Genomic DNA, 27224 nt, shown 5'->3' with positions numbered 1-27224 from the left:
TATGTCTGTAAAAGCACAAAGAACACATTTGAACTAGCTGCAGCGATGGAATAATCATTCACGCATCAATATCTTTACCAAATATGGAAAGAATTTTTTTTTTTTTTTTAAAACAGATCCATGAAAAAATGAGCATCCCGAATCTGGAATGCAAATTACTAGACGAACAAAACCAGATTCGTTGCATCATTTCAGCAACATAATAACAATAATACACCAAGTCGAACATGAATCTGGAGAAACAAATCAATACCATCGATACAGTGGATCCATGGAACAAGGAGCTGACGCTACAAATAACAGAAAAGAAAGTATCTACGAGAAATCAAAAGAGGAGAAGGAAAAGCATACACACCTTGATTTCGAACTAAATGATGTTTGGATCCAAAGATCTCAGATCCGAGAAAATTTCGTGTGTGAAAGCTTTTCTTCTTTAAGAGCTCTTTAGCTACTAGCGGAGAGCTTCGCAGTGTTAATGTCATACATCACGTCACTCCCAAAACGACGTCGTTTTATCCTCTTCGTAATCTAAGACTTCTTGCCGTTCTGCCGACACTACTAAGTCTCAAAAAACAACACGCATTCTTCAACTTGCCGTTATGGAGTCGTCCGCTTATTCTTCTTCCCTTGTCTATCTTTTCTAGCATTGGCTTTCTCACTCAAATCCTCCACACCTCTTCTCTTATACATCTTAAAACTCATCTCCCTCTCAGCTGCCATACTCCTCACCTTCTCCGTAATCTCCACCGCGAATTCTCTATTATACAGTTTCTTTAAACCCTTCATAAGCTTAGCAAATGTATCAGGCTGCATCATAAAGTCCATCTCTATCATTTCAACACAATAAGAGCATGCCTCTTTCACATAACCTTTCGAGAACAAGGCATGGATCCATATTGTCCACGCCGATACATTCAGTTCGCAAGTGCCTTTGCTCGTGACGCAACTCCAAACATCTTCAGCCATTTCGAGCTTCTCCTCTCTTAAAACAGAGTTCAGTAATGACTTCAAAGTTACGTGTTGAGGAACGGAGAACAGTCCACGAGTCACCATTTCTTTGAAGTGTTCGCAGGCTTCGAGTAAACAACCTCGCCTCGTTAATCCATTGATCATAATAACAAAAGTGTCTACTTCAGGACGCAAACCGTTCGCTTCCATTTCGTTCCATAACCGAACAGCTTCATCTACTTCTCCCAACTTACAAGCCAATCTGATAACGACATTGTAAACGTCAAGATCGAGATGATACCCTATCAGCTTCATCTTCTCCATCAACTCCAAACACTTGTCCAAATTCTCTCTCTTCTCATAAGCCGCCATGATATGCATATACGTAACTTGGGACGGCACGAGCCCTTTCTTAAGCATATCATCTAACAAACAGTAACACTTATCGATCTTCCCTGATTTGCAAAACCCACTTACCAATTCACTGTAAGTCACAGTATCAGCCTCGCATTCATATCTCTCCATCTCAACAAACACACTCATCGCCTCCTCCATTCTATCTACCTTACACAACGCCTGGATCAAAACAGTGTAACAATCTGCATTCGGCACAAACCCTCTTCTCCTCATATCTTTTAAAACATCATAAGCATCAGCCATTTTACCAGCGTGAGCATAACCACTCAGCAAGTTAGTGTAATCAACAACGTCAGGGTCAAACCCAGCTTCCTTCATCTGAACCAAAACATGCTTAGCTTCAATCATCCTCCCTTCTCTACACCAACCGAACAACAACGAAGCAAAATAGCTTCGATCGGGCCCAAACCGTAACCCCATATCATCGAAAAGCTTTGCAGCGTCCTTAACGCTACCGCTCTTACACAACGCGTCGAGCAAACACGCGAACACGTACTCGTCCGGCTCAGGCATTTCGTCGAGCACCTCGACGGCTTTCTTCACAATCTCCGAGCCCTCGAATCTCCGCACGAGAACGACGAAGAGCTCCGGCTCGATCAGCTGCGGATTCTCCTTCCTCATCTCCTCGATTAAGCTCCAAACGGCTCCGAACTGCCGCATTTTGCTTATGATTTTCGCCATCGATTTGTAGACTTGGTAGCTGTGGCGATACCCGGGCCGCTGCTTCGCGGCCCAGACGAAGAATCTGTAACCTAGATTCCCGGCGTCTCCGCAGCGATTCAGAACGCGTTCGATTAGCCCGTGGCGGAGATCAACGCCGGATTCGTTGAGAGCTAGTTCCAATTTCGGAACTCTAGAGTGAAATTTCCGGAGGATTCTGTATGCTTTCTCGACGTCGCTCGCGAATTCGTCGTGGTTGGAGGTTTTCGTACCATCGTCGTGGCGCTTCTCGAGACAGACTAAGCCAGTACCGTTGCTTTTCCTGAAGTTGGATTCGAGAGCTCTGGAAACGTGAACACTTCTGTGGATTAGGTCAAACCGAGAGTAGAATTGGGAAGATGGAGATACGAACTGGCGTTTGCTGAGAAAACTCTGGACAATGCATCTCGCAAACGGCAGCATTTGATAATTTGACTCCAACTGTGTTGGATGTTCTTGGCCGCCATAAGTTAATAACAAGACACGGAAAACGCCCGGAGAAAAGAACTAGATTTGGGCCTGTGCCAGGAACTTAAAAGGCTTTTTTCAGCGCTCGTGAGATCCATTAAAGTAATTGCAGAGATGAAGAACTGACGGGTGGGCTTTAGTCTTTAATGGTCTTGTAGATTCCTTGACATGGATCTTCTTCCACTTAAACTAATATGGCTTCAAATTTGAAATAACTTCTACCTTAAACTAACTTAGACATGTCAATTAGGCCGGAGTCCGCAGCTCGAGCCCGTCCAGTCCTAAAAATTATTGGGTTTGAGTTTAGTTTTATAAGCCCAAAACAAATTGGACTTTCCAGGCTAAGCCACTTGGACTTTGGATATTTTGGGTCTAAGCGTGTTTGGGCTAGGACCAGCCGAAAACCCGAAATTTTATACTTTTGCGTAAATATTATACTTTTTATAATCTAAACGATTGTTAATATTGAGATATTATTTTAATTTTTTTTATCCAAACTCTAATAAAGCAAATATAAAAGCTATTAATTCATTTTATTGTTTAATCATTTGTCACATTTTAAACTTTGCAAATGTATCTTCTTCTTTCATGTACAACATGTTTTTTTTCAATATACAACGTATGAGACGTTTGATCATGTTTATCATAAATTTTGTTCTCGTATATGTTTAGTTTTAATTTATATTTGATTATTTAAATCTTATTAAATTTGGTTTGCCTATAATATGTTTTTAAAACATACGAACAAGTAAAACATTTTTTATAAAGAAGAAAAGTTTAAATTCATTTATATTTAAAACAAAAAAATGAAACTGTTTTTTTGATGAAAATTCATATGTATTAAAACGATAGAAGTGACAATGACAAATTACTTTTTCAAAAGTCCAAGAAACCCGAAAAGCCCTATAGCCCTATGAGGACCGGGCCGGGCTCTGAATTCTAGGCCCAAAATATTTTTGGATTGGATCGGGCTCAAATATTTACGGGCTTAGCGGATTTGGACCGGGCCGGACCGGACCGGATTGACACCCGTAAACTAACTTAAAGATCCTGTAACTGAAATATACTTGGGATGGTCTCGCGGGGCTGTGCATGCAGGTTTATAATAATACTTATATTTTAGTGGTGTGATATCCGAGGCTTGATTTATCGTACTTCACCTGTACCGCCAGCGGTTATGACTCTCGGCTTGCTCGTTGTAGTAAATTTATCACTACCAAACTTTAATGTTAATGATTTAATAAAAATTAAAATAAAATATGCGTTTTGCGCATGATGAATTATATAATTAAAATATAAAATGTACAGTTCCTACCAAAAAAAAAATATAAATGTACAGTCATCGAAAGAAGTAAATGTTGTGAATGGTTTAAAGTTCATTTGGAGAATATACTATGAGCAAAGTCTCTATAGAATCAGTGGGTCCATAAGACGCTGCCCAATAGCAAAAACTACCTGGAGTTGATGGTAAGAGCCAATTGGGTTCCTGGACGTGGAAGAAAATTCTTATAAGGTGGAGATAAGTGATGGAAGAACCACTTCTTTTTAGTATGATTATTGGTAAGAGCTGGAGGTTCTATCAAAGCTGTCAGGAGACAAAGGTGTTATCCATATGGGAATCAGAAGAGCTGCAACAGTGGAAGAAGCCTTATTCATGGATGGAAGAAGGAGAAGTCATAGAACACAGCTGCTAAATAGAGTTGAAGAAGAGTTGTTTTTTGAGAAGAAAATATGATTTGGGGAAAAGAGACATTAGTTTATGGAGAAGTAAAGCTGGCTACAAGTCCCAATTCTCTTCGAAAAAGACCTGGTATCTTATGAGAGAAGACAGATAAGAATTTAGTTGGTTCAGGGGGTGTGGTTCTCGAAAGCCACTCCTAAATTTGCTTTCATCACTTGGTTAGCAATGTTGGATCAGCTATCAACCATGGACAAAATGTCACGATGGATAAATGGGGTGGAAGGATCAAAAGTGTGTTCTCTGCAACTCCTCTCCGGAGACACAAGACCACATGTTCTTTGACTGTTCATACTCGTCCGAAGTGTGGAAGTACCTCACTAAAGGGATACTTAAACGGTCTTACTCACCTCAGTGGCTTGAAGTCAAAATGATCGTTTCGGAAAACACTATGGCTATGGAGAAAGGGTACTGTGTCAGGTATGCAATGCAAAGCGTCATTCATACGCTGTGGCGGGAAAGGAATAAGAGGAAGCATGGGGAGCCTCATACACATGTCCATGTGTTTAAGAAGATTGCTGAGAAGAACAAACTTAGCTTGAACAGTAAGAATGGCCCCAAGAAGGAACTCTTTCCTTTCGGTTTGGCAGTAGAGAGTAGAAGTAGATGTGGCAAAAAGACTGTTTTCATTATATTTTGGCAAATTTCTACTAAAAAAAAATTAGTAGCTAATCGATACTTTCATAACTAAAAGTATCAAAGAGATTACAAAACTTGGAAGTTGTAAAACTTCACTCACTAAACTGACAAACAGGTAGATAATAAGTATCAAGCTGCCAATACTTTTGCTTGACACCTTCCCAAACTTCATCACCAAGACAATCCTTAACCGGCAACGGAATCAACTGAGTGCTAAACCCCAAACTCTCAATCTCCAACGTCACCAGATTACAATACACAACATGAAAAAACGCATTACTCCCACAAAACCCATTAAAATACGAATAAATCCCATCAGACTTCAGAAGCTTGGGTAGATTCTGATGAAACTCCCACAAATCTTCGTAATACTCTCCATACGTATCGAAAAAGATCCCATCGTAGCCACACTCATCAAGCTCGCCAAGAACATCTTGCCACCTCCCGAAAACAATCCTCACGTTCTCCTTCTCGCCCCAACCTGACTCGATCATACGCTTGTACACATCCGGATGAGCTTCGATGATCGTGTGTTTGGTCGGATTGTACTGCTGTATCGCTGTATCGACGAGTCCCATACCGAACCCGACGTTGAGAATGGAGCCACCGTTGGTGCAGATGGCTTTAGCGTGAGCTTCCATTAGCGGCTTCTCCCAAGACATCATCACTCCTTTGCTTTCGTTGTCCATGATCTTGTCTTCGCTGAAGGTGACTCGGTCTTGGAGATACTCTTGGTTGGAGTATTCGTTCTTGGTTTCTTTGCGGGCGATTGTTCCCAAGATTAGCTCGGATTGGATTCCGGTTTTGAGGAGGAGATCGAACGCTTCTTGGTGTCCTGCTTCCATTGCGAAGTCTCCTGCTGAGAGATTAGACGGGGACAGAGCGTTCCATGGAGCTCCTGCTTCGAGTAATGCAGAGATGATTTCGGCGTTTCCGGTTTTAGCGGCGTGCATTAACGGAGTTAGACCGTCGCCGTCAAAGTGAGAAACGTCGGCGCCGGAGGTAATTAAAGTTTGAACCTTTTTCAAGTCGTTGGATTTAGCTGCCAGACATAACTGAACTGCTTCTTCCATGCCTGAAAAAAATATAAATACATACCTAATTAGAAACGTGTAACTGAATCGTAGATTAACATTATTACAATAACCATTTTTTTTCTCGGATCTGATTAACGAAAGGCACAATGTAAACACCAGCAAAGTCTAAAAGACGGATTGTACACATTAGTATTAAGAGTGGTAATAGGTAAACAGAGAGGCTCAGACACGCACAAACAACAAACATCAAGAAAGATTACAAGAGTGGTTTTGGTCCCTCTAGTAAGTTTCAGTTCAGTATCGAGAAATGTTTTTTGTCATCATCGCCTCTAATTTTTTTAAATCTCGACCTAAAGAAAAACATGGAATGGTAAAAGAAAGAAGAAACGAGACTGGGAATTTCAAAAGATGTATGGAAGGTAGTATTAATTTGCCTTTGTTGCAGGGGTGAACCGCGGATGGAGACGAATTTCATAAAGAACGGCGATTCTACTAGCTACTTATTTATACATCTGACGGTGGATTTAGAAGTAGGGTTTAGCTGGGCCTTAATGGGCTTCTGATGTTATATAAGTAAATATTTCAATGGGCTTATTTCGATCGACTTCGTCATTTTAAGGCTATTTCTAGTATAATTAAGAAAATCTAAGGGTAATATTTTCATTAGGAAGATAAATAAACAGCTCTAGTGTATTTAGTTAGTTGATCTAATTTCCAGCTAAAGTTTTCTTCACTAATTAATTAGGAAGATAAATTATTTTTCTCCTTAAACATTCACAATCCATGGATCATGGGCATAGGATTATAGATCCTTCAAATATAAAGCCCATATATGATTTCTCATTTATTTGTCTAAGTCCAATGTAAATGGCATAAATCACTTGACTAATCAAAATTTAACACTCGACAAAACAAAAATTTACAAAACAAAACTAAACAAATCAACACAACAATGAAGCAAGGTTCTCTCTAGAGACACACACTAGCTTTTGAGATTCATATTAGAGTGAAATGTCGTTAACTGAAAAAAGTTGAATGATCAATGAAAACATTTGGTTTTTCCATGTTAAGCTTTCTGAATACACCCAAGCTTTCTGACTTTCCAACTGCATAAGTCATTGATTTTCCTCATGTCGTTGTATTTCATAGCTTGGTTCATATCACAACCGCAAAAACACACAGCAACCGTTAGGTTTCGAGAAGACACAGAAGAACACTACAAGACATTTGTGTTTTAATAGCACGGCAGCATGGCGTTTTTTCCGATTGTGCTATGGTTGACATACCCGTTAGTTTTAGATAGCGCTTATATATTTGGAAACGCTATGATAGAATGATATATATGAAAACGCTATGAAATCGTATGGTTTTATATGTAACACTTACGTTTAATAGCAAAACATAATAAAAAATGCTATCTTTGTCTTTTTGAATCCCTAAACTCTAAACAATTTTTTAAACCTTAAATTCTAAATACAAACTTGAAACTCTAATATTTCAGCATCAAATCGTAAATTTAACTTCAAATCTTAGTTATAAACCCAGAAAATTAATATTTTTTCAAAAATTAATCTCAAAATCTTAAAATCAATACCCCAAAACCTTTAACCTTTAAACCCTATACTATACCTTCAAACCCTAAACCATATATCCATATCCAAACCTTATATAAGCACTAATTTTTAAATAAAAAATTCCAAATCTAGTATTTTAAAGTTCTAATAAAATGAAAACTAAAAGATAATACTTACAAAATATATAATCTTTTCAAGTTTACTTTTCCAAACCTTAAATCTAACCTTTAAACCTTATACACAAACCTTTACTCTAAAATCTTATACTTTAAATGTAAAATTCAATAGTTCTTAATATTAACTTTATAAATGTAAATGATAATTTAATATTTATATAAATAAAATTAGTTAAATAATAAAATTACAATTTTCAAGACAACTATTAAATAAAAAACAGTTTTTGATTAGTTAATCTATGACCATTGATTACTTTTAATCCAGTGGTTATAACACAATCTTTTGTTAATCTTTTTCCTTTTTTTTCATTGGCCAATTAATTAAACAAAGCGAAAAATTTCTTATTGGTTAAAACAAGACGGTGAGGATAGCTATTATATTTGATCTCCACCGTTGATATACTCAATCTGACGGACAAAAATGATTCACTTTAATTTTATTTTTTTGGCATTATCTCTTTCATCTCTTCTCACGATCTCTCGTCTTCTCATCTCTCTCACCAATCTCTTCAATCTTCTTGCTCACTGATAACTCATCAGAAATCCTCCTCCCTCTTTCATATTCTCCCATCACCTCTGCAGTCCTCCTCTCTCATCGCCTATTCAATCCTCATCTCAGGATCTCTCAAACTTGCCGTATGTCGTCACAGGTTCAATCTCACCACCTCTGCTCAAGTCAGGAAGCCACCATTACCATGACCTCGCCTCCTCCTCCTTGGTTTGTTTCTTTTTTCGTTTTCATATCTTTTTATCTTTTATTTTCTAGTAAAATCTATTGCTTTTGCTCACAGATCTTGAATACTGATGAAAGGGATGCGCGCCAGAGGAGAATTTTGACATAGCGGAGATGTGTCATAGGTGTTACGAACCAGAGGTGGAGGCGGAGGCAGATGCGGTTCAGAACAAGATGGCGGAGGCACGAGGAGGCGGAGGCGCGAAGCTGTTGAAGACGGCGGTGTTTAGAAGATTGGTTTAGTTAGGTTTATTAGGTTTAGTTAGGTTTATTAGGTTTAGTTAGTAAATAGGGTTATGTTTAAGCTTAGTAGGAGTTATTGGTTGTTGTATTTTAATGGATTTGAAAATCCGAACTAAATCTAGTGTTATTGGTTTTATGATTTTCAAATCTGTATTAAAATCATGTGTTATTGGTTTAATGATTCATAAATTCTGTATCTAATCAAGTGTTATTCAATCGTACGGATTTACTAATATATTTGATTTTATAATGGATTTGAATGGATTTGTTTGGATTTTTTAGTTAAAAATACAAAGACTCAAATCCGAGGGAAAACCTTCGGATTTGCATATTTTACTTGGATTTATAAATACTATTAGTTTAATTTTTTGGTTTAAGACCTTTTTTTCTACCTAGATTCTTTTTTTTTTTTAATTTGTATACCATATATTTTTTGTAAAACAGTTTGATTATAAATCAGTTTAAATAATAAAAATATTTTAAATATATAATCCAGTTTAAATTTTAATTATGTTTTTTCATTTTTAAATAATTAATTACAATAAATAATTTTAATGCAAATAATAACAAGAAAAGAAACGCTATTAAAGTATATTTAATTGCATATAAAAAAAACTATAATATATCACAATACGATAGCAGTACAAAATACCGCTATCTAATGTGTTTGACCTATTATGACGGACGACGATAGAGTGCTTCATAAACCACTATCGTATCGTTAGATAGCGTTTTTTGGCCGCTAACAAAAGCAATTTTTCTTGTAGTGGAACCGTCATTGTAGTGAACTCAGATCAACTACAGCAGAGACTCGAATTGTGGTATAGGTTTTTCATTCTCAAAGAGTTTTGAAAAGAAATTAATCCACAGGAGAAGATCAAGATCGAGAAGGAGCCAAGCAGCTGTCCATGTAGAATGGGATTGAAGAGCTCTATATGTGGAAGAGATTGATAGTGATACGTCTTCTAAAGAAGATATTGATGTTAGACTCAAGTGGATTGGTTAGTCCCATCGAAAGAAGAATCTGTGTATGTTTGATTTCTTCTTATCTAGATTTCAGTTTAAAGGTTTCTTCTTGACTCTTCGTTATTTTTTTGCAGGTGGTAAGTTTATGATGAGATTATCTAATGGTGTAACCACAAGTGCACATACTCGGTACTTAGCGAATGTGATTAGAGAGTATGGTGAAGATGGATGTGACAACAAGACAGACTGGCAGATCTGTGGTGTTGTGCTGCCTAATGTGCCTGAGATCTTGAAAGGTCATGCTGTGCTTGTGCGGTTCATCGTGATGTAAAATTGAGCCAACAGACTTTCTTGCAGAAACATCTCTTGGCATTGGTGCATACGAAGTACTACAGTCTAATACATATGCAGCTGCTTGTGACTTCACTTATTGAAGTTCTGGTGTATTAAGAGAGATCTGATGAGTTGATAAAAAAAAGAGAGATCTAATGAGAAATGTATCTGAGGCTTTGAACTGATAGCAAAAGTCCAGTTAATACAAAACCAAGCTCTTAATCCATACACATGCTTATGTCAAAAAGCTTTATTTCATCCTCTGCAAAGTCCAAGTGTCTCAAACAGAGAGTCTACAAAATAAGGTAGACACAAGCTACGTCGATTTTGTACATCGTACTCATTATTGCTGATTTGTTCTTACCCACGTTTTGGCACATCTTACTTAATTATTCTGGTAAATGTAAAAATAGCTGAAACTAAACTAACTTTTTCATTACTTTGCAGGCGCTAAAGACGGATCAAAGATGTGAAAATGAAATTCAATGTTTATGACAGTTATTAGATGCTATTTTGACAGGGATCAAGAACTGAGTTTGCTTCTGTTATGGTTTTTCTCTGAGAGTTGAAAAGCATCGACATTAAAAACAAGAAAGAAAACTCTTATGGAAGACATGAGTTAAATAGAGAGGGAGTCAAACCAGAAACATAAAGAACAGACGTATCAGTTGTCTTTAAAACATAAAGAAAAAAATGCCACCAAACACAATACCATACAAAAACAAAACTATACATTACAAACATATTGCATCTTCTCAAAATTAGCATAAGTTTTTGAAATATATAAAGATGCTCAAAATTTTAAAATTTTGCTCAAAGTTGAAATAGAACACCAACTATTGATATCTAATTATCACAAAAATTCAAATAAAAGTTTAATAACCTAAAATTTTTAAAATATAAAATAAATGAAAAAAGTTGTAGTGCCAATCAAAACAATTCATTGTTTACACATCGTTCCAAATTCTACATGTCAACTATCTATTCTCTGAATTCTATTAGTTTTTCATAGAGTCTTTCGTTCCGTCATCTTAAAAAAAATCCTTCCATATGTATCCATCTATATTCATGTAACGACGGTCGGTGGCTCAAGACAATTGATATAGATAAGCGATCGACTGAAAGTGGAGAAGAAAACGCTTGGTGCGCAAGCAAGAGTGGATGGTGATCTCATTTGCTCGGATCTTGGTGTTGGTGGCTTGGTACGGCTCATATGGTAACGGTGCGGATCTCCGGTGGATTGTGAGGATTCCAGCGTCGAGTGATGGTGAAGAGCGGCATCTCCGACGTCACTCTCTCCTCCACGTCTCAGTTCCACTGCGTAACACCAACAAAAGTAAAGATGAGATAACTCTATCACTCTATGGACAACAATGGTGGTGACGATCAGAGATGAAGAGGAGGATTTCAGGGACGAACCAAGAACAATACGAAGTCTGAAGGAGGGGAAGAAGAGAAGATAAGAAAAAGGAGGTGGTGGTGAGAAGCATCAGTGTTTACTACACAAAGAAGATGGCAGCTTGGCTTTAGGTAGAAGAAGATATATATACTTATAGAATATATACACAGGTTAGGTTAAAGTGAATAAAAGAATTGAGTTTTGGTTTGATAAAAAAAATATAACTAGACAAACCAAACAGATTATAGTAAACCAGGTTATTACAATTTATTACTAAATTGGTGAAATCGAAGACCATATAGACACTATTAGGGATCATAAGTGACATTCAAACATGCAGAAGATCACAAATTCAAAATCCATAATTCCCTCGGGTGAAGAAGCCACAAACAATCAAACCGATAATGGGATTATTTGATGAGTTGTTAAGTTTAAACTAAGCTGAAACTCCCTCAAGAGTAATTATTTTTGAAACTCAAGAAGAGTCGGTCATACTAGCTTTGGTTCTTACTGCTAAGAAGAGTCGATCATACTAGCTTTGGTCTAATTATGATGCAGATGGTCGGTCTCATTCTTAAAGTAGGTAGCCAAGTTCTTCAAAATAAAAGAGCAACTTCATCAGCAAATAAAGAATGCACGAACATTTATGTGACGAATTTTATCAAAAATATCACATAATATATTCTATGTAAAATATTTTTCAAAAGCCAATGCTAATATTGATGATGGAGAATATTTACTAAAATCATTTTACAAAATATATTATTTTAACAAAGGTTAATTATTTTACTACAATATTAAATTTTAAATTTGAAGTGAAGTGAAGGACATTTACTACAATGTTGAATTTTAAATTTGGTGAACCAGAAAAGCGTAGGAAAAGAAATGAATTGGACTTCTATCCTTAACCTTAAACTCAATTTAAAAAATAAATGAATAATAAAGTATAACTATAAAAGTGATAACAAAAATTTAGCGTATATCATTTAGTAAGAAGGATAGAATACGAAATAGAAATAAGGATCAAAATACATAACACTACAAGAAAACATCAAGGATTCTGAGGGAAAAAATCGTCGGAATTTCGTCGGAATATCGTTATTCCGACGACATACCGACGAAACACGTCGTCGGAAATAATTCCTCGGAATTTATTTTTTCCTCGGAAATCCCTCGGAATTTTCCGTCGGAATTCCGAAAAAATAAATTTCCGAGGAAATTCCGAGGATCACTAGTTTGTCGGAAATGTCCTCGGAAGATACCGAGGGAGAACTTCGTCGGTATAATTCCTCGGAAGTTCATCGATCGATGCGTGTTTGGACATATATACATCGATCGATAGGAGTATACCGACGGACATTTTCCTCGGTTTATTCCGAGGAACTTTTCCCTCGGTATATACCGAAGGACCAGTTCCTCGGAATTTTCCGAGGGACAGCTCCCTTGGAATTTTCCGTGGGAGATGTCCCTCGGAATATACCGAGGGAAAAGTTCCTCAGAATAAACAGAGGAACCTGTCCCTCGGTATAGCCCGAACCTTTTTTAAAAAACGCATCGATCGATGCGTTTTTGAACAAAAACGCATCGATCGATCAAGTGAAAAATTTATAATTAATTTCCTCGGAATGTAAAAAATATTAATTTTTTTAAAAAAATAAAATTTCTGAAATTTAAATTCGAAAATATGAAATTAAAAGTAAAATTGAAATCATATTAATTAATATTCAAAGTTTCACAAATAAAAATAAAACATTCCGAGTTTGTGGAAAAAAAAAAAACTACGGGTCTGGCACGTCCGGGAACACCTCGTTCGGGTACATCCTCTGCATCATCTCCATCATTTGCTGGTTCAGCCTCCTCTGTGCCTCATAGCCCGCCTGTTGAGCCGCCATCTGGGTCTCTAACAAAGATATACGATCATCTTTGTCCTTCAACTGGGCCGTAAGTACTTCTGGATCAACGAAGGGCGGTGGTGCAGAAGAAGGGGGAACCGACCGGGTGCGACGACCCAAACCGACCAAACGTCCCTTCTTCTTTGGAACCGACTGAATAGAAAAAAACCAAATTTAGAAATTTAAACCAAGAAATAAATGAATTGAACTTTTAAAAACAAAGAACTTACGGATTCAACGATTTCGTTGATTCGAAACCGGGACAAGTTGGTCGAAGCCGTCGAAGCGTCATCCTCGGTTTGAAGCTGAGACACTTCGTCTACCACCTGAGTTTGGACCAGGTCGACCACGTCCCTCACAAGACCGTCATCAATCTGGCCGGTCTTCTTGTTGGTATACGCCCTCCTCATTAGGGCGAGATCATCAACCGGCTCGCCATCATTTTCTTCCGCCTTGAAAAAAAACATAAATTAAAAAACATTAGAAATTAGAAGAAATGCACAATAAATTTAAATTCTGAAACTCAAATAATTGAAGAAAAAGCGGTTGAACTTACCATGCGATCTCCGAGAGTGGCAATAGATTGAGCACCCAAGTTATGCTTGTAGATGCCCTTCCCTTTACGGTCGCTCTTGCGGTTGGTGGAGTTGGTGGAAGAAGTTTCTTTCGTCTCTTCCTTATCCCAATGCGCACACAACTCCTTCCAGACCGTGTCGTTCATTGACTTTGGGACCTTTTAATAAAAAAAAAAAAATTTTTAATAAATTAAAAAATAGTTTAATAAATTAAAAAATGGTTTAATAAATTAAATCGAACCTTATTGATTTCCCACTTCTTCTTCCACTCGTGGATCTGCTTCCCATAGTTGTCCATTACTTTATGGACGAAGTGGTGATAGATAAAGAGCGTCTCATCGGAATTCCAGTTGAACTCTTGCTGAAAAAAAACACAATTAGTAGAAAATTTATATTAAAGATTAAAAATATAAGTAAAAAATTAGAATACTTACCCCAAACTGACGAAACCACAGAACCTGCTTGTCGGTTGGGAAGTGAGTGAAAGTCGGATGTCCACTGTCGAGGGCCGAGTACATCATACGGTTGATCCATGCGCTGATCCCGTTCCCGGATCGGTTGAACCTTATTAAAAGAACAAACGGTTAATAATGAATCCAAATTTAAAGAAAAAAAAATGTTTAATTACCATGTTTGACCCCGTCCATGTGGATACGGAGTGAGATACGGAAGATGGTCACGACCGGGCTGTTGAACCAACTCCGCAACACGCATCACTCCCGGAGGACCCGGAGGAACAGGAGCGGATGCAGCAGCGGGAGCGAGAGGAGCAGGAGCGGGTGCAGCAGAGGGAGATGTATGGTTGGAGCTGTGGGGCGAAGGGGAATCCTGAAAATGGCTGGAATCCCGAGACTGGCTCCCCGTACCACCACGACCACGACGCTGTCGAGGCCGGGTCTGATCATCATGAGACCTGTAAATTTAAAAAATATATTTAATAAATACAGAAATATATAAATTAATTTTTTTTAAAAAAAAAATTCCCAAATAATTTAATCACAAAAAAAGATTTATATATATTTAAAATTTTTAATAAATATATAAAAATAGTTCTAATAAACAAAAAATAGTTGTAATAAATAAAAATAGTTTAATAATTACAAAAAAATAGTTTTAATAATATATATATATTAAAAATATTTTTAAATCCCAAATAATAGTTTTTAATCACAAAAAAAGTTTTATAGATATTTAAAATGTTTTGTAAAATCCAAAAAATTGAATTTATATAGAAATTTTTTTTTTGTAAAGTCCAAAAAATCGAATTTATATAGAAAAATCGTTTTGTAAAATACAAAAATCGATTTTATATACAAAAATCGATTTTATAAATAGAAAAAAAAATTATACAAAAATTCTAAATCAATTCAACAAAACAAATCATTCAACCAAATCACAATTCTAAACCTATTATACAACCAAATCACAATCCTAACCAATCACCCTAAAAAAATCTATCAAAACCACACAAAAACCTAACAAATAGAACCTAAGAGAGTGGGATAGGGTCCTTACATGATTTGTGTAAGAGAAGAGGGAGATCGCCGGAGATATCGTCGGATTTCAGGGGGAAATCGCCGGAGAGAAGAGAGGATTTGCGCAGAGGAAGAAGAAAGAAATGGGGAAGAAGAAGTGGCTAGGGGTTATAAAACCTAGGGTCCGACGGATATTATCCGTCGGAATTCCGTCGGAATTCTAATTTCAATTTTCGCGAAATATTTGTCCGGTAAAATGAAAATATTCCGAGGAAATACCGAGGAACTAGTGTTTGGGGTTTCAAAACATCAATTTTTTTTGCCGTATTTCATTTCTTATACAATTGTAATGCATACCATTGAGGATTCTTTGTATAGATGAGCATAAACCACGAAATAAAAAATTTCAAAACTAATTGAAAGTATTCCCTTTACCGTTCTTTAAAAGGTATAAGTGTTTGTCTTATGTTGCGAGATTTCGTTCATACAATCGGAAAAGTGTTAATTATACGGTAAGGAACAAACTTTTGTCTTCATAATGAACGTAAGACACTTAATAAGGGTTATATAGGTGTTATTCAAACGGCAAAACGTTGTTTTCAGTTTAAAAACCCTATTTCCTCGGAATTTCCTCGGATTATTCCGAGGGAACTCCGAGGAAAGCCTCTTCTTCCTCGGAATTTCCTCGGAATATTCCAAGGAAATTCCGAGGAACTAGTGTTTGGGGTTTCAAAACGTAATTTTTTTTAAATAAACGCATCGATCGATGCGTTTTTGAACAAAAACAAATCGATCGATTACAAAGATGGACCGGGCCGTAAGATTGTGATCGATCGATGAGAGAATCCCATCGATCGATCGAGAATCTCAATTGTTCCTCGGAATGTCCTCGGAAAATCTTGTATATTTTTTTAAAAACGCATCGATCGATGCGTTTTTGAACAAAAACAAATCGATCGATTACAAAGATGGACCGGGCCGTAAGATTGTGATCGATCGATGAGAGTATCCCAACGATCGATCGAGAATCTCAATTGTTCCTCGGAATGTCCTCGGAAAATCTTGTATGTTTTTTAAAAAACGCATCGATCGATGCGTTATAGAACAAAAACGCATTGATCGATTACAAAGATGGACCGGGCCGTAAGATTGTGATCGATCGATGAGAGTATCCCATCGATCGATCGAGAATCTCAATTTTTCCTCGGAATGTCCTCGGAAAATCTTGTATGTTTTTTTAAAAACGCATCGATCGATGCGTTTCTGAACAAAAACAAATCGATCGATTACAAAGATGGACCGGGCCGTAAGATTGTGATCGATCGATGCGTTATAGAACAAAAACGCATCGATCGATGCGTGTTCGGAAAACAGAATTATAAGGCAAAACCCGACCTTTTCTGGATCTAAACCTTAGAACTCTCATCCCCTCCGATTTCCCCTATAATTCGCCCCCCCTTTCTCTCTCTATAATCATCCGATTTGAACAATTTTGGGCTCCATTCCACTTGATTTTTCGAGCTCTACCTGATTCCTACACTCGTCTTCACCCTAAGACAGGTATACTCCGCGAATCTCCACATTCTGAAATCGTGTTCTTGAGCAATTTTTTGGGTTTTGTGAATTTCTTATTTCCGTGTTGATTCCTTGATCAAATATGCATGAAACAGATGTTTAAACATGGAATAGAACACAATTGTCTGTGATCAACGAGTTTGGAACAGGATTTGAGATGATTTAGGGATTGAGAATTTTTTTCAATTTGGTTTTTTTTTATCACAACTCGATTTCGCTTTTCATTTTCATGTTGCTTTGAGTTCTTAATTGATTATAACCATGTTGAGAGCAATGATTCTATTTTGTAGAGAATGAAGCGCACGAAAATGTCAGCAAAGAAGAACACACAAGAAGAGGGTTCGTCTCAGCGAGAGAAGCAAAGGCCAAAGAAGTGGGATAAGTCTGATACCACCCACTACAACAACATGAAGAAGGTAGCCGTTCCGGCTACACAACTAGCATGTCCTGAGACGATGACAATATTGGGAATCCAAGCAGACATTGAAGGACTGTTCCAGAACATGGGTCTAGGCCAACTATGCAACCTCAACGAACCCACTTATCCGGAGTTGGTACGCCAGTTCATAGCATCCGCATACGTCACCCGTCCCGATGATAGCCATCAGGAAGGTTTTCTGGCATTCGTAGTGCAGAAAGTATACTATGAGGTATCTTTCACAGACCTCTGCAGACTATTTGGATTGAGTGCAGGGGAGAGGACATCTGGTCTTTATTGGACTTCAGAGCTGTTGAACTTCTGGGAAACGATTGGCACAGGGGTTTATAGATCTTCTCAGGCAAAGGAGTCACTTATCCGGAGCCCAGTACTGAGATATGCCACACGCCTCATTGGCTCATTGCTATACGGGACAACCACAGCCGCATCAGTCACGCAATGGGAGTTGTGCCTCCTGTACCAAGGTGTGAGGCATTTGCTACCGGCATTTGGAAACTCTACATTCCCACCTGCTACTGCCTTCAACATGGGAGCGGTGCTGGCCGCAAACTTAGCAGGATACAAGGGGAAAGTAACCAAAAAAAAGAGCAATGCATGTGGATTTGGTGCAGTGATTACTCGGATCCTTAGACATGTGGGTGTAGACTGCAAGAACCAGGAGGTAGCACTGGACAGATCGAACAACATTGCTTGGAACTACCTGGATGTCATTTCTCTAGTAAGTAAGGAGTTCATAGCTGGTCCCCACTCGAGGATCCATCGGGATGGTCCTTACGTCTACGTATTCCAGGACCGAGCGAAGAAAACACTCTACTGCCACCTACCTCAGATCGGTCTCACTTCTCTACTTTCAGAGGCTGCAGTTGAGTTCCTACCCCCTGCTACCGCACTAGTAGACAAGCCATCCTTCTTCACGCCAAAATATCAGACCAAAGGCAAGGGCGTGGTTGATGAAGAAGGAGAAGATGAGGCTGCACAAGCCATTCCAGATGATTCACAACCCCATCAGCTACTCCCATCAGACTCCAGCCAGTACAAGCTGCAAGAGCTTCCACCGAACGCCACTTCGCGCCAGCAACAACATTGGAGAGATCAGAGCATAAAGACAAACAACGACATGCTACACAAGATCTGGGCTGCCATTTCACGTATCAGGCCGTGTCGTTGCCAAAAGGATGATGTAGTTCATCGGGACAACTCTCCATCCACCTCTGGTTCGGGTTCGAGTGGTACACACAGGGTAAGAAAGAGGTCCAAGAGACCCAACGATGCAGGAACATCTGGAGCAGGAGACGAGGAGTAGGAGCTATCACCGGCTATTTTATTTTCTTTTCTATTCTAACGTTTTATGGTCTTATTTTCTGTTAATTTTGAACTGAGTTTTTTTTGGGTTTCTTAATTATGAGTTCGTATTTCTTTTACATGGTTTCTTCGTTTTATTTGGTTGTGTTCTGAGTAGTTTTTAATTCGTATTCAGCTTTGCCTTGCTAGATAAACCAAATAACTATTATCCGAGGAAAGAGGTTATATCAAGTGTTCCTCGGAATTTCCTCGGTATTTCTTTAAAAATAAAAATAAATAAGTTCAATGGTAGTCTGTTTCCGAGTCATCATCACCAGATGAATCTGAATCTGGATCTTCGTGAAACTCTCCAATCACTGGTTCATCCTCTACGTGAACGACGGCTTCCTCTCCAAAGTCGGTTAAATCGACTACAAGGCCAACTCCAGCTAAATCTTCTGCTGCACTTAAGTTGCCGGATGTGCTTGGTTGTAGTGGGTCTTCCAGCTCAGAACTTCCCTGAACTCGGCCTCTCGGGTTGAGTCTTGTAACAGTAACCCATGGATCATCTCTGTTCCTTACCCGGGGGTACTTGATATAACAAACCTGTAACATTTAGAAAAATTATAAATTAATACACATGATGATGAATCATTCTGAATAATTAACATTTAATTACCTGATCGGCCTGAGAAGCAAGAATGAAAGGATCATAATATTGCAGCTTTCGCCTCGAATTTACTGATGTAACACCAAATGCATCTGTTCTCACACCTCGATCTGGGGTGTTGTCGTGCCAATCACAATAGAAAACAGTACAGCGCAATCCAACCATGCCCAAATACTTAATTTCCAAAATCTCATGTATGTGTCCGTAGTATACATCATCTCCTGATGCAGAACAAACGCCAGCATCATAAGTCGTACTCGAACGTCTCCTCTTCTGAGTTGTGAATGCATATCCTCGAGTACAAAATCTCGGATATGACTTCACAACAAAGTTTGGTCCAACGACCATCTCACGTATCCAATCGTCAAATGTTTCACCTCTGGCCAAACCAGCAGACACCTATTAATAGCACATATATATATATTATATCAATAAATGTGAATTAGTATAAATATGTGATAAAATATATTTTAATTTGTTTAAAGCACTCACATAAGTAAACATCCATCCACTAAATTCTCTCTGCTTCATTTCTTCTAGTTCGTCCTCTGTGGCGTATCTATACTCGAACCGCTTTTCTGCCATGAAAATCCTGTATATGATGACAATAATGTAATTAATTAAGATTTAAATTTCAACTTGTTAAAATAAAAATTTGTAAGCTCATTTATTTACCTCTCATATTGAAGAACGTCTTCGCAGTTGGTGAGCAAATATGTTTGCAAATGACTGCGCTCCTGCTCAGTAAGTCGACGGTCCTTTGGTTTTCCGCTAAGTCGTCCAACATCTGTGAAAATGTCTGGAACCGTAACATGATATGCTGCCCGTTCGCCTCTATCATCATGCCGAGCAGGTCTTCTGTTTTTGGTCTGAACTTCTGCTGGAAAGTAGTACTCGGCAAAGTTTGAAGTTTCTTCATTGATCATCTGTGCGACTATAGAACCTTCCACCCTACTTAAATTTTTCACCATCTTCTTCAAATGGAACATATACCGCTCATACAGATACATCCATCTATACTGCACAGGACCACCAAGTTCCAATTCTCTTGCCAGGTGAATAACAAGATGCTCCATAACATCAAAAAATGAGGGAGGAAATATCTTCTCAAGGTTGCACTGAATCACGGCTATGTTAGTCTTCAAATTTTCAATACCTTCAAGAGTCACTGATCTCGTGCATAAATCGCGGAAGAAACCACTTATCCCTGCAATTGCTTCATGAACATTTCGTGGTAATAGTTCCTTGAAGGCGAACGGAAGGAGGCGCTGCATCATTACATGGCAATCGTGGCTTTTCAAGCCAGTAAACTTTCCTTCCTTTCTGTCGATACAGTTACGCAAATTTGATGCGTAACCGTCTGGAAATTCCACATCGTTTGAAATCCAATCAAAGAACGCATCTTTTCCCGCTGCATCAAGTCGGTATATGGGAAAAGGAGCCCTACCATTTTCATCAACATGAAGTTCTGAACGAGCACATATATCGACTAAATCCAGTCTTGACTTCAAATTATCCTTTGTTTTACCTTGAACATTAAGGATCGTGTTCATGAGATTGTCAAAAAAGTTCTTCTCAATATGCATGACATCTAAATTATGCCTTAGCAGATGATCCTCCCAGTATGGCAGATCCCAGAAAATACTTTTTTTGTGCCAGTTATGTAGTTCTCCAACAGCATCTACCGGAAAACGCTCATGTCCACCGACTTCTGGCGTCCTTTCTGCACCAAAATCTCTTAGTTGTATCTTCAAATCTTTCCCACAAATTTCCGGAGGTGGACTGTCAAACACCCTCTTGTTCTTCGTAAACAAATTCCTACTCCTACGATATGGATGATCAGGTGGTAGGAATCTCCTGTGACAGTCAAACCAACACGTTTTCCTTCCGTGTTTTAGTTGGAAAGCATCAGTGTTATCTTGACAATATGGACATGATAGCCTTCCATGCGTTGTCCATCCAGACAACATACCATATGCTGGAAAATCACTTATTGTCCACATTAGTACTGCCCGCATTTGAAAGTTTTCTTTACACGAAACATCGTATGTTTCAGCACCTTGAGCCCATAGTTGTTGCAACTCATATATTAGTGGCTGAAGAAACACATCAAGTGATCTCTTAGGATGCTCTGGTCCGGGAACGAGAATCGAGAGAAACAAAAACTCTCGTCGCAAGCACAAGTTTGGGGGAGGTTGTATGGTGTAAGAATGACGGGCCATAGAGAATACTGTCTTCCACTCTTGCCAAACGGACTAAAACCATCAGTACATAATCCAAGGTAGACATTTCTTCTCTCATACGCAAAGTCGGGATACTTTGATTGGAAATGCTTCCACGCTTTTGCATCTGAAGGATGTCTGATCTCACCATCTGTTGAGTGCTCCGCATGCCATCTCATTGGTTGCGCTGTGCGTTCAGACAGATACAACCTCTGCAACCTTTCCGTCAAAGGTAAATACCACATCCTTTTATATGGCACTGGAACTCTTCCACTCGTATCTTTATAACGAGGCTTTCCACAAAATTTGCATGTAACCCGCTGTTCATCCGCCCTCCAATAAATCATGCAGTTGTCGCTGCATACATCTATTACCTGATACGATAAACCAAGACCAGCTACGAGTTTCTGAACCTCGTAGTATGAACCAGGAGCTACATTATCCTCGGGTAGAATACCTTTTACAAAATCAGCAATCGCATCCACACAGTCTTCAGCCAAATTATAATCTGTTTTAATGCCCATCAATCTTGTAGCAGATGATAAAGCTGAATGACCATCTCTGCAACCTTCGTACAATGGTTGCTTTCCAGCATCCAACATATCATAAAATCTCCTAGCTTCTGCATTGGGTAAATCTCCCCTCTAAAATGATCATTTACCATCTGCTCAGTACCTACACCATAATCTACATCCGTTCTAATTGGTTCTTCTAATCTAACCGCTGGCTGAGGTTCGCTAGTACTACCATGTTCATAATCAGTTTCCCCATGATGATACCAAATTTTGTAACTTCGTGTAAACCCACTCAAATATAGATGAGTCCAAACATCCCACTCTTTAATAACCTTTCTATTTTTACAATTAGAGCAAGGACATCTTAACTTACCTGTTTTTGCTTCCGGTTGTCGGTGAACTAACCCCATGAATTCGGTTATACCTCGTTGGTATTCTTCCGTAAGCAATCTCGTGTTCGGATCCAAATGAGGTCGATCGATCCAAGAACGAAAATAATTTGAAGAAGACATATTTTTTATGAATCAAATTCGTGTGTAAATAGAGTAAGAGGGAGGATGAAGATATGGAGTGAATGAAGAGGAAGAGGAGTGCTTGTATATATAGATTAAATCCTGCCGACATACCGAGGAAATTCCGACGGAATTCCGACGGAAAAGGCTAGTTCGTCGGAATTTCCTCGGAATTTTGTAAAATCCCCCAACGGCTCTCCAACGGCTATAATATTTCCTCGGAATTCATCGGTTTTTTCCGAGGAACACATTGTTCCTCGGAATTTCCTCGGAATATTCCGACGGACTGAGGTTTCCTCAGAATTCCGTCGGTATATTCCGAGGAAATTCCGAGGAACCCCAATTTTGTGTTTCCTCGGAATTTCCTCGGAAATTCCTCGGTATATTCCGAGGATTTTATTTTCCGTCGGAATGTCCGTCAGAATACCGCTGTTTTCTTGTATAAATGAATAATGAAGTATAACTATAAAAGTGATAACAAAAATTTAGCGTATATCATTTAGTAAGAAGGATAGAATACGAAATCGAAATAAGGATCAAAATACATAAGTCTGGTTATAAACCGGCGATCAAATACACATATTAAGAAAATGCTTAAGTTCTCTATATTATTTTTAATTATAATTCCACATTACTTTTTATTTGATCGATACATAAGGTAAAAATAAGGATTAAAGTGATTTTTAATATATAAAAATGTAAAACTGATATTTATATTGAAACAAATTTTAAATACAAAATACTTTTATGGAATGGAAAGAGGATAGTATTAGAGTCTTTTAGACCACAAACTGGAACCTAAAACTCAAAAAAAAAATTAAAAAACACTGAGATTTTACACCACCAACTCAAGAGCAAAGGTGCGAAAAATTAACTTGGAAGCTAATTTGTTAAAGATTAATATCAAATAAATAATTATTATACAATAACCAAAATATAAAAAATACAATGTAAGTCTAGATTTTAAATATTTAGATACAAATCTTATATTAATATAATTATTCATTTATAAAATAAAAATATTTTATAAACAATAAAATAAAAAATAAAAAAGATCTCGCAGCGTAGGGCAGATAATTACAAAGTAACCCCTAAATTTTCTCACATTATCTCTCCCATTTATTTGATCACGTTCTATAGTTGTTTTTCTGTTTTACCTTTGTATCTTATTTAATTTTACTTTCTTCTTCATCGTTGTTTCTTCATTGTTGATCCACTGATAAAAAAAAATCCATACAAGTTATGATTACTCCTAATTCTAAATATTTCTAAATGTTTCTCTTAGTTTAGATTCAGTTTCCTCTTATTCTCAATTAATAATTTCTTAGTTATTCATTTCAGGTAAAACGGTACATCAATGTGTTCATGTTTCAAAGTTACAAAAGAATGAAAATTGAAAGTTAAAGCTCTATCAGCAACGAAGGTAACCATAATCATCTCAACTCTTTTATAAGTATGTCTTATTTTTTTGAAACTACTTACATTTATTTTGCATCCAAGAAATGAAAAGGAAAGAAGAAAAAGTCAAACAAAATAAAACAAAAGAGTCTTCTCTGCAACAAACATATAACACAAGCATATGTTACACTTTAAGAATTTCTATTTTGTTTTTGTAGCTTTGAAATCAAATCTCATGGCTAACAAATGATGTGTCTTTTTTTTAACACTTGTAATCAAAGTATTCTGAAGATGTCTGCCCTGAAGTAGTCGCTGACGTAGTTGCTGAAGCATACGTCGTAGTGAGTGGTGAAGACCATGTGGAGTCAAGGTGTTGAGCTGGAGTCGTGTAGACTTGGAGAGCAAGAGAGTATCTTGGAGATATGGAAATATGAATAAACTTGAGGAACAAGTTTATGACTTAAAGAAAGAGGAATAAGTGCATTCCAAGAAAAGGAAAGTTGCACTTATTGTTATGGAAGATGTTCATACATGTTGCCTTGGAAACTAGGGTTTCGGGAACATGGAGAATAACTATAAGATAGCTATGGGGTCGTCTGTATAGAGACAGAGACACATGGGCTGATCTTATAGAAAGAGAGAGAAGCTCTTGGAAGTGTTTTGGGTCGTGTTGAAGCAGTGGCTGAAGTACTCGACGGAAGAGAGACACAAGCGGGTAGCTTAGGAATCTTTCAGTAGCAGTTGTTAGGGTGTAACAGACTGTGTAAAACTGATTAAGCAGAACTTGTAATAGAGTGTACAAGGCGATTTCTAATAAAGCTTAAGGGTTGTTTGTAATTGTTTGTCTCTTACTTTACTTTTTGCATTACCTTATTGTTGTGTCATCTTGCACTAACATATTCATACAACCTGAGCCAAACCGGCCAGCAATAAAAACTCATATAAAAAGACACCAGCAGGCATCTATAATTAATCTCAAACAAATGTGAGAGTCATACACACAAGGCAAGAACAACGTAGTTGCTTTTTCACCTCTCTCTCAGCAGCTGATGCCCACGATAAGCCACATGATGCATCTTTCTCCTCCCAAATAATGAGAGACTATCTTTCCATCACCATGAATTTGTGGCTCATAATCCCACAAGTTAAGACCTACTGATCTTCATCACACCTCTGAATGCGGCGAAGTCGGACAACAACAAATGACACGACCAGTAAACGCCTAGATAGAAACCACCATAAAATAGGAAACAAGGACTAATTCCTCTAACAAGAATGAAGCACAAACTGAATCCGAAGGACAAGCAAACCGGGAAGTGTAACCAGTGAACTCCAAACTTTAGAACCAATAAACTAACCATAGACGGTTTTGTTGCCAAAGAGAGAGCAAGAACAAAAACATACGATCACCAACTACCTAGAAAATAACAAGACTCAAATCTCATAACCGAGCAAGACTCCCACCCAAAATACTTCATTGATGGGAGCTGAATGATGCACCACTCACAATTGGGATAGCAAAACGAGATTTGGAAACACCAGCCACAGATCTGGCCGGACAAACTCCACCACGGACGAACCAATTATCAAAATCTCTGTGAGAACGAGAGAAAAAGTTGAAACCACCAAGTTGAGACTGGACCGGTGAAGAGAACCAAAACACCTTCCTTTCTCTCAAAATACCTTCCTTACTCTAGCATGAACGAAGAACACCAAAAAGTTGTATCGTCGAGACCGTCAATGTCCTAATCCAAAGAAACAACACTGTAGGACATAAAATATGAGAAAATGACAACACTGAAAAGAATAGAATAAGCCATATGAGAGGAAATATGACGAGGAGGAAGAGCCTCCCCGGCGGTGACGAAGCCAAACTACCGGGGAAGCTATTGATCTAAGAACAAATGAGTCTACTGAGGGCAAAAATATCAATAACTATGATGATGCAATTTATGTATTTACAAATTTGTTTGTTATAGTTTGACTATTTAACAAATCTATTTTTTTAATGTAACATAGCATATTCTTACAATTTTTTTGCTTGAAAAAAAAAATCCTACAGATTTTTGGAAGTCTATTTTTTTTTTTTTGTAACACATTTTTGTAAGTCTATTATATTGACTATTTTGTATGCATGTTAATTAGTTTCATGTTTTTTTTTTAATATTAATTCCAATAAATTTATTTTAATGAAGAATTATTTACAAAACAAATACAAATAATACTTCTAGGTGTTACCTAGCTTCAGAAACTTTTGTTTAAAATAAGTTCAATTTTGATTTAAGACATTACAATTCTATTTTTTAAATAATTTAAAAGCAACCAAAAATTATACCCGTTCTAAGGCAGTAATACTAGTGTTAATACAAAGTCAGTGTCAAATCATGTGTTAATTAATTACAGTTCGTTTGAGATTTTACATGACGGACAAAAAGTGATAAACAACCAAAAGAAATGTCCCTCTTTTCTCATGATTAAGATAATCAGTTGTCCGGGTGACCTGAGTCTCGCGGGCTCTGTGTTCATATGTTGTAATCTCTGTATTTCATCAATGAAGGAAAAAATAATAATAATCAGTTGTCCGAGTATATTCTACAGTTTATCCCTCATCGTTATACTTATCCTTTGTGCTATAATTTTACATACAAAAATTGGTTTAGTCTGTATTTAAGGTTTTGTGATCCACTAATTTAGTGTTATAAGTTAGTGAGATTGTTATAGATTAATTTATATAGACGACAAAAGGTAGCTACATCCCAGAGTAAGCTAGGTAAGTACAATCTAACTGGTAAAGACCAACAAAGAAGATGAAGAAAATATGTTCAGAGAAGAGAGCTCATATTCTATGGGTGTATAATGAGTCTATCATGCCCAGTTAATGAGCAGATCAGAAATTTTTGATTCTTGTATTTTATAATCACTGCTCTCTTCTCCGATCTAATTTGAAAAAACAAATCACCGTAAAAACAAAAGAAAATATTTGCAGTGACATTAAAAATGGCTCAGCAATGAAAACCATGAATTAAAATCACGTAAACTGAATGAGAATAAGTGACAAACGTAGAACAAATAAAAGAGATGGCTAGTTATGGAGACGAAAGTGTTTAGTATTTATATACCGCCGGTGGTAGCAGAGTCTTCTAAAGCTACTAAGCTAGGGTTTCATTGGGTTATTTAACTGGTATAATAATTGTGATGAAAGGCCTCGCCCTAACATGCTCCATAATTCCATTCTCGTGTTTTTTTTGGTTTAAACCATTCTCGTGTTTTAATTTACTGTTTAGTCTCAAGTATGTCACA

The 27224-nt window shown here is 37.5% G+C and overlaps 2 protein-coding genes, 1 non-coding gene and 1 pseudogene across 3 annotated transcripts; all 4 read right to left on the bottom strand.

Annotated features, from left to right (window-relative positions):
• Positions 1–597: 597 nt before the first annotated feature.
• Positions 598–2645, bottom strand: LOC106346622 (putative pentatricopeptide repeat-containing protein At5g65820). The gene is given in 2 exon segments (XM_013785994.3): positions 598–2541; positions 2544–2645. Coding segments are annotated over 2 exon segments (2031 nt in total). The 5' UTR covers positions 2631–2645.
• Positions 2646–4931: 2286 nt separating this feature from the next.
• LOC106346625 (protein arginine N-methyltransferase 2) lies at positions 4932–6439 on the bottom strand. The gene is made up of 2 exons (XM_013785997.3): positions 6381–6439; positions 4932–5984 (listed from the first exon to the last, which is right to left on the bottom strand). Exon 2 carries the CDS (start codon positions 5980–5982, stop codon positions 5002–5004), a length of 981 nt encoding a protein of 326 aa, XP_013641451.1. The 5' UTR covers positions 5983–5984; positions 6381–6439; the 3' UTR covers positions 4932–5001.
• LOC125584964 lies at positions 6164–6275 on the bottom strand. Its single transcript, XR_007321857.1, has one exon. It is a non-coding gene; the product is annotated as a small nucleolar RNA snoR126 (small nucleolar RNA).
• Positions 6440–26754: 20315 nt separating the features above from the next.
• Positions 26755–26854, bottom strand: LOC125584951 (annotated as a pseudogene).
• Positions 26855–27224: the final 370 nt, after the last annotated feature.

This window comes from Brassica napus, chromosome C3 (genome assembly GCF_020379485.1).
Source record: "Brassica napus cultivar Da-Ae chromosome C3, Da-Ae, whole genome shotgun sequence".
In the NCBI taxonomy this organism is placed as follows: Eukaryota; Viridiplantae; Streptophyta; class Magnoliopsida; order Brassicales; family Brassicaceae; genus Brassica; species Brassica napus.
Note: the sequence above shows the minus strand (reverse complement) of the source record. Positions and strands in the feature narration are given on the sequence as shown.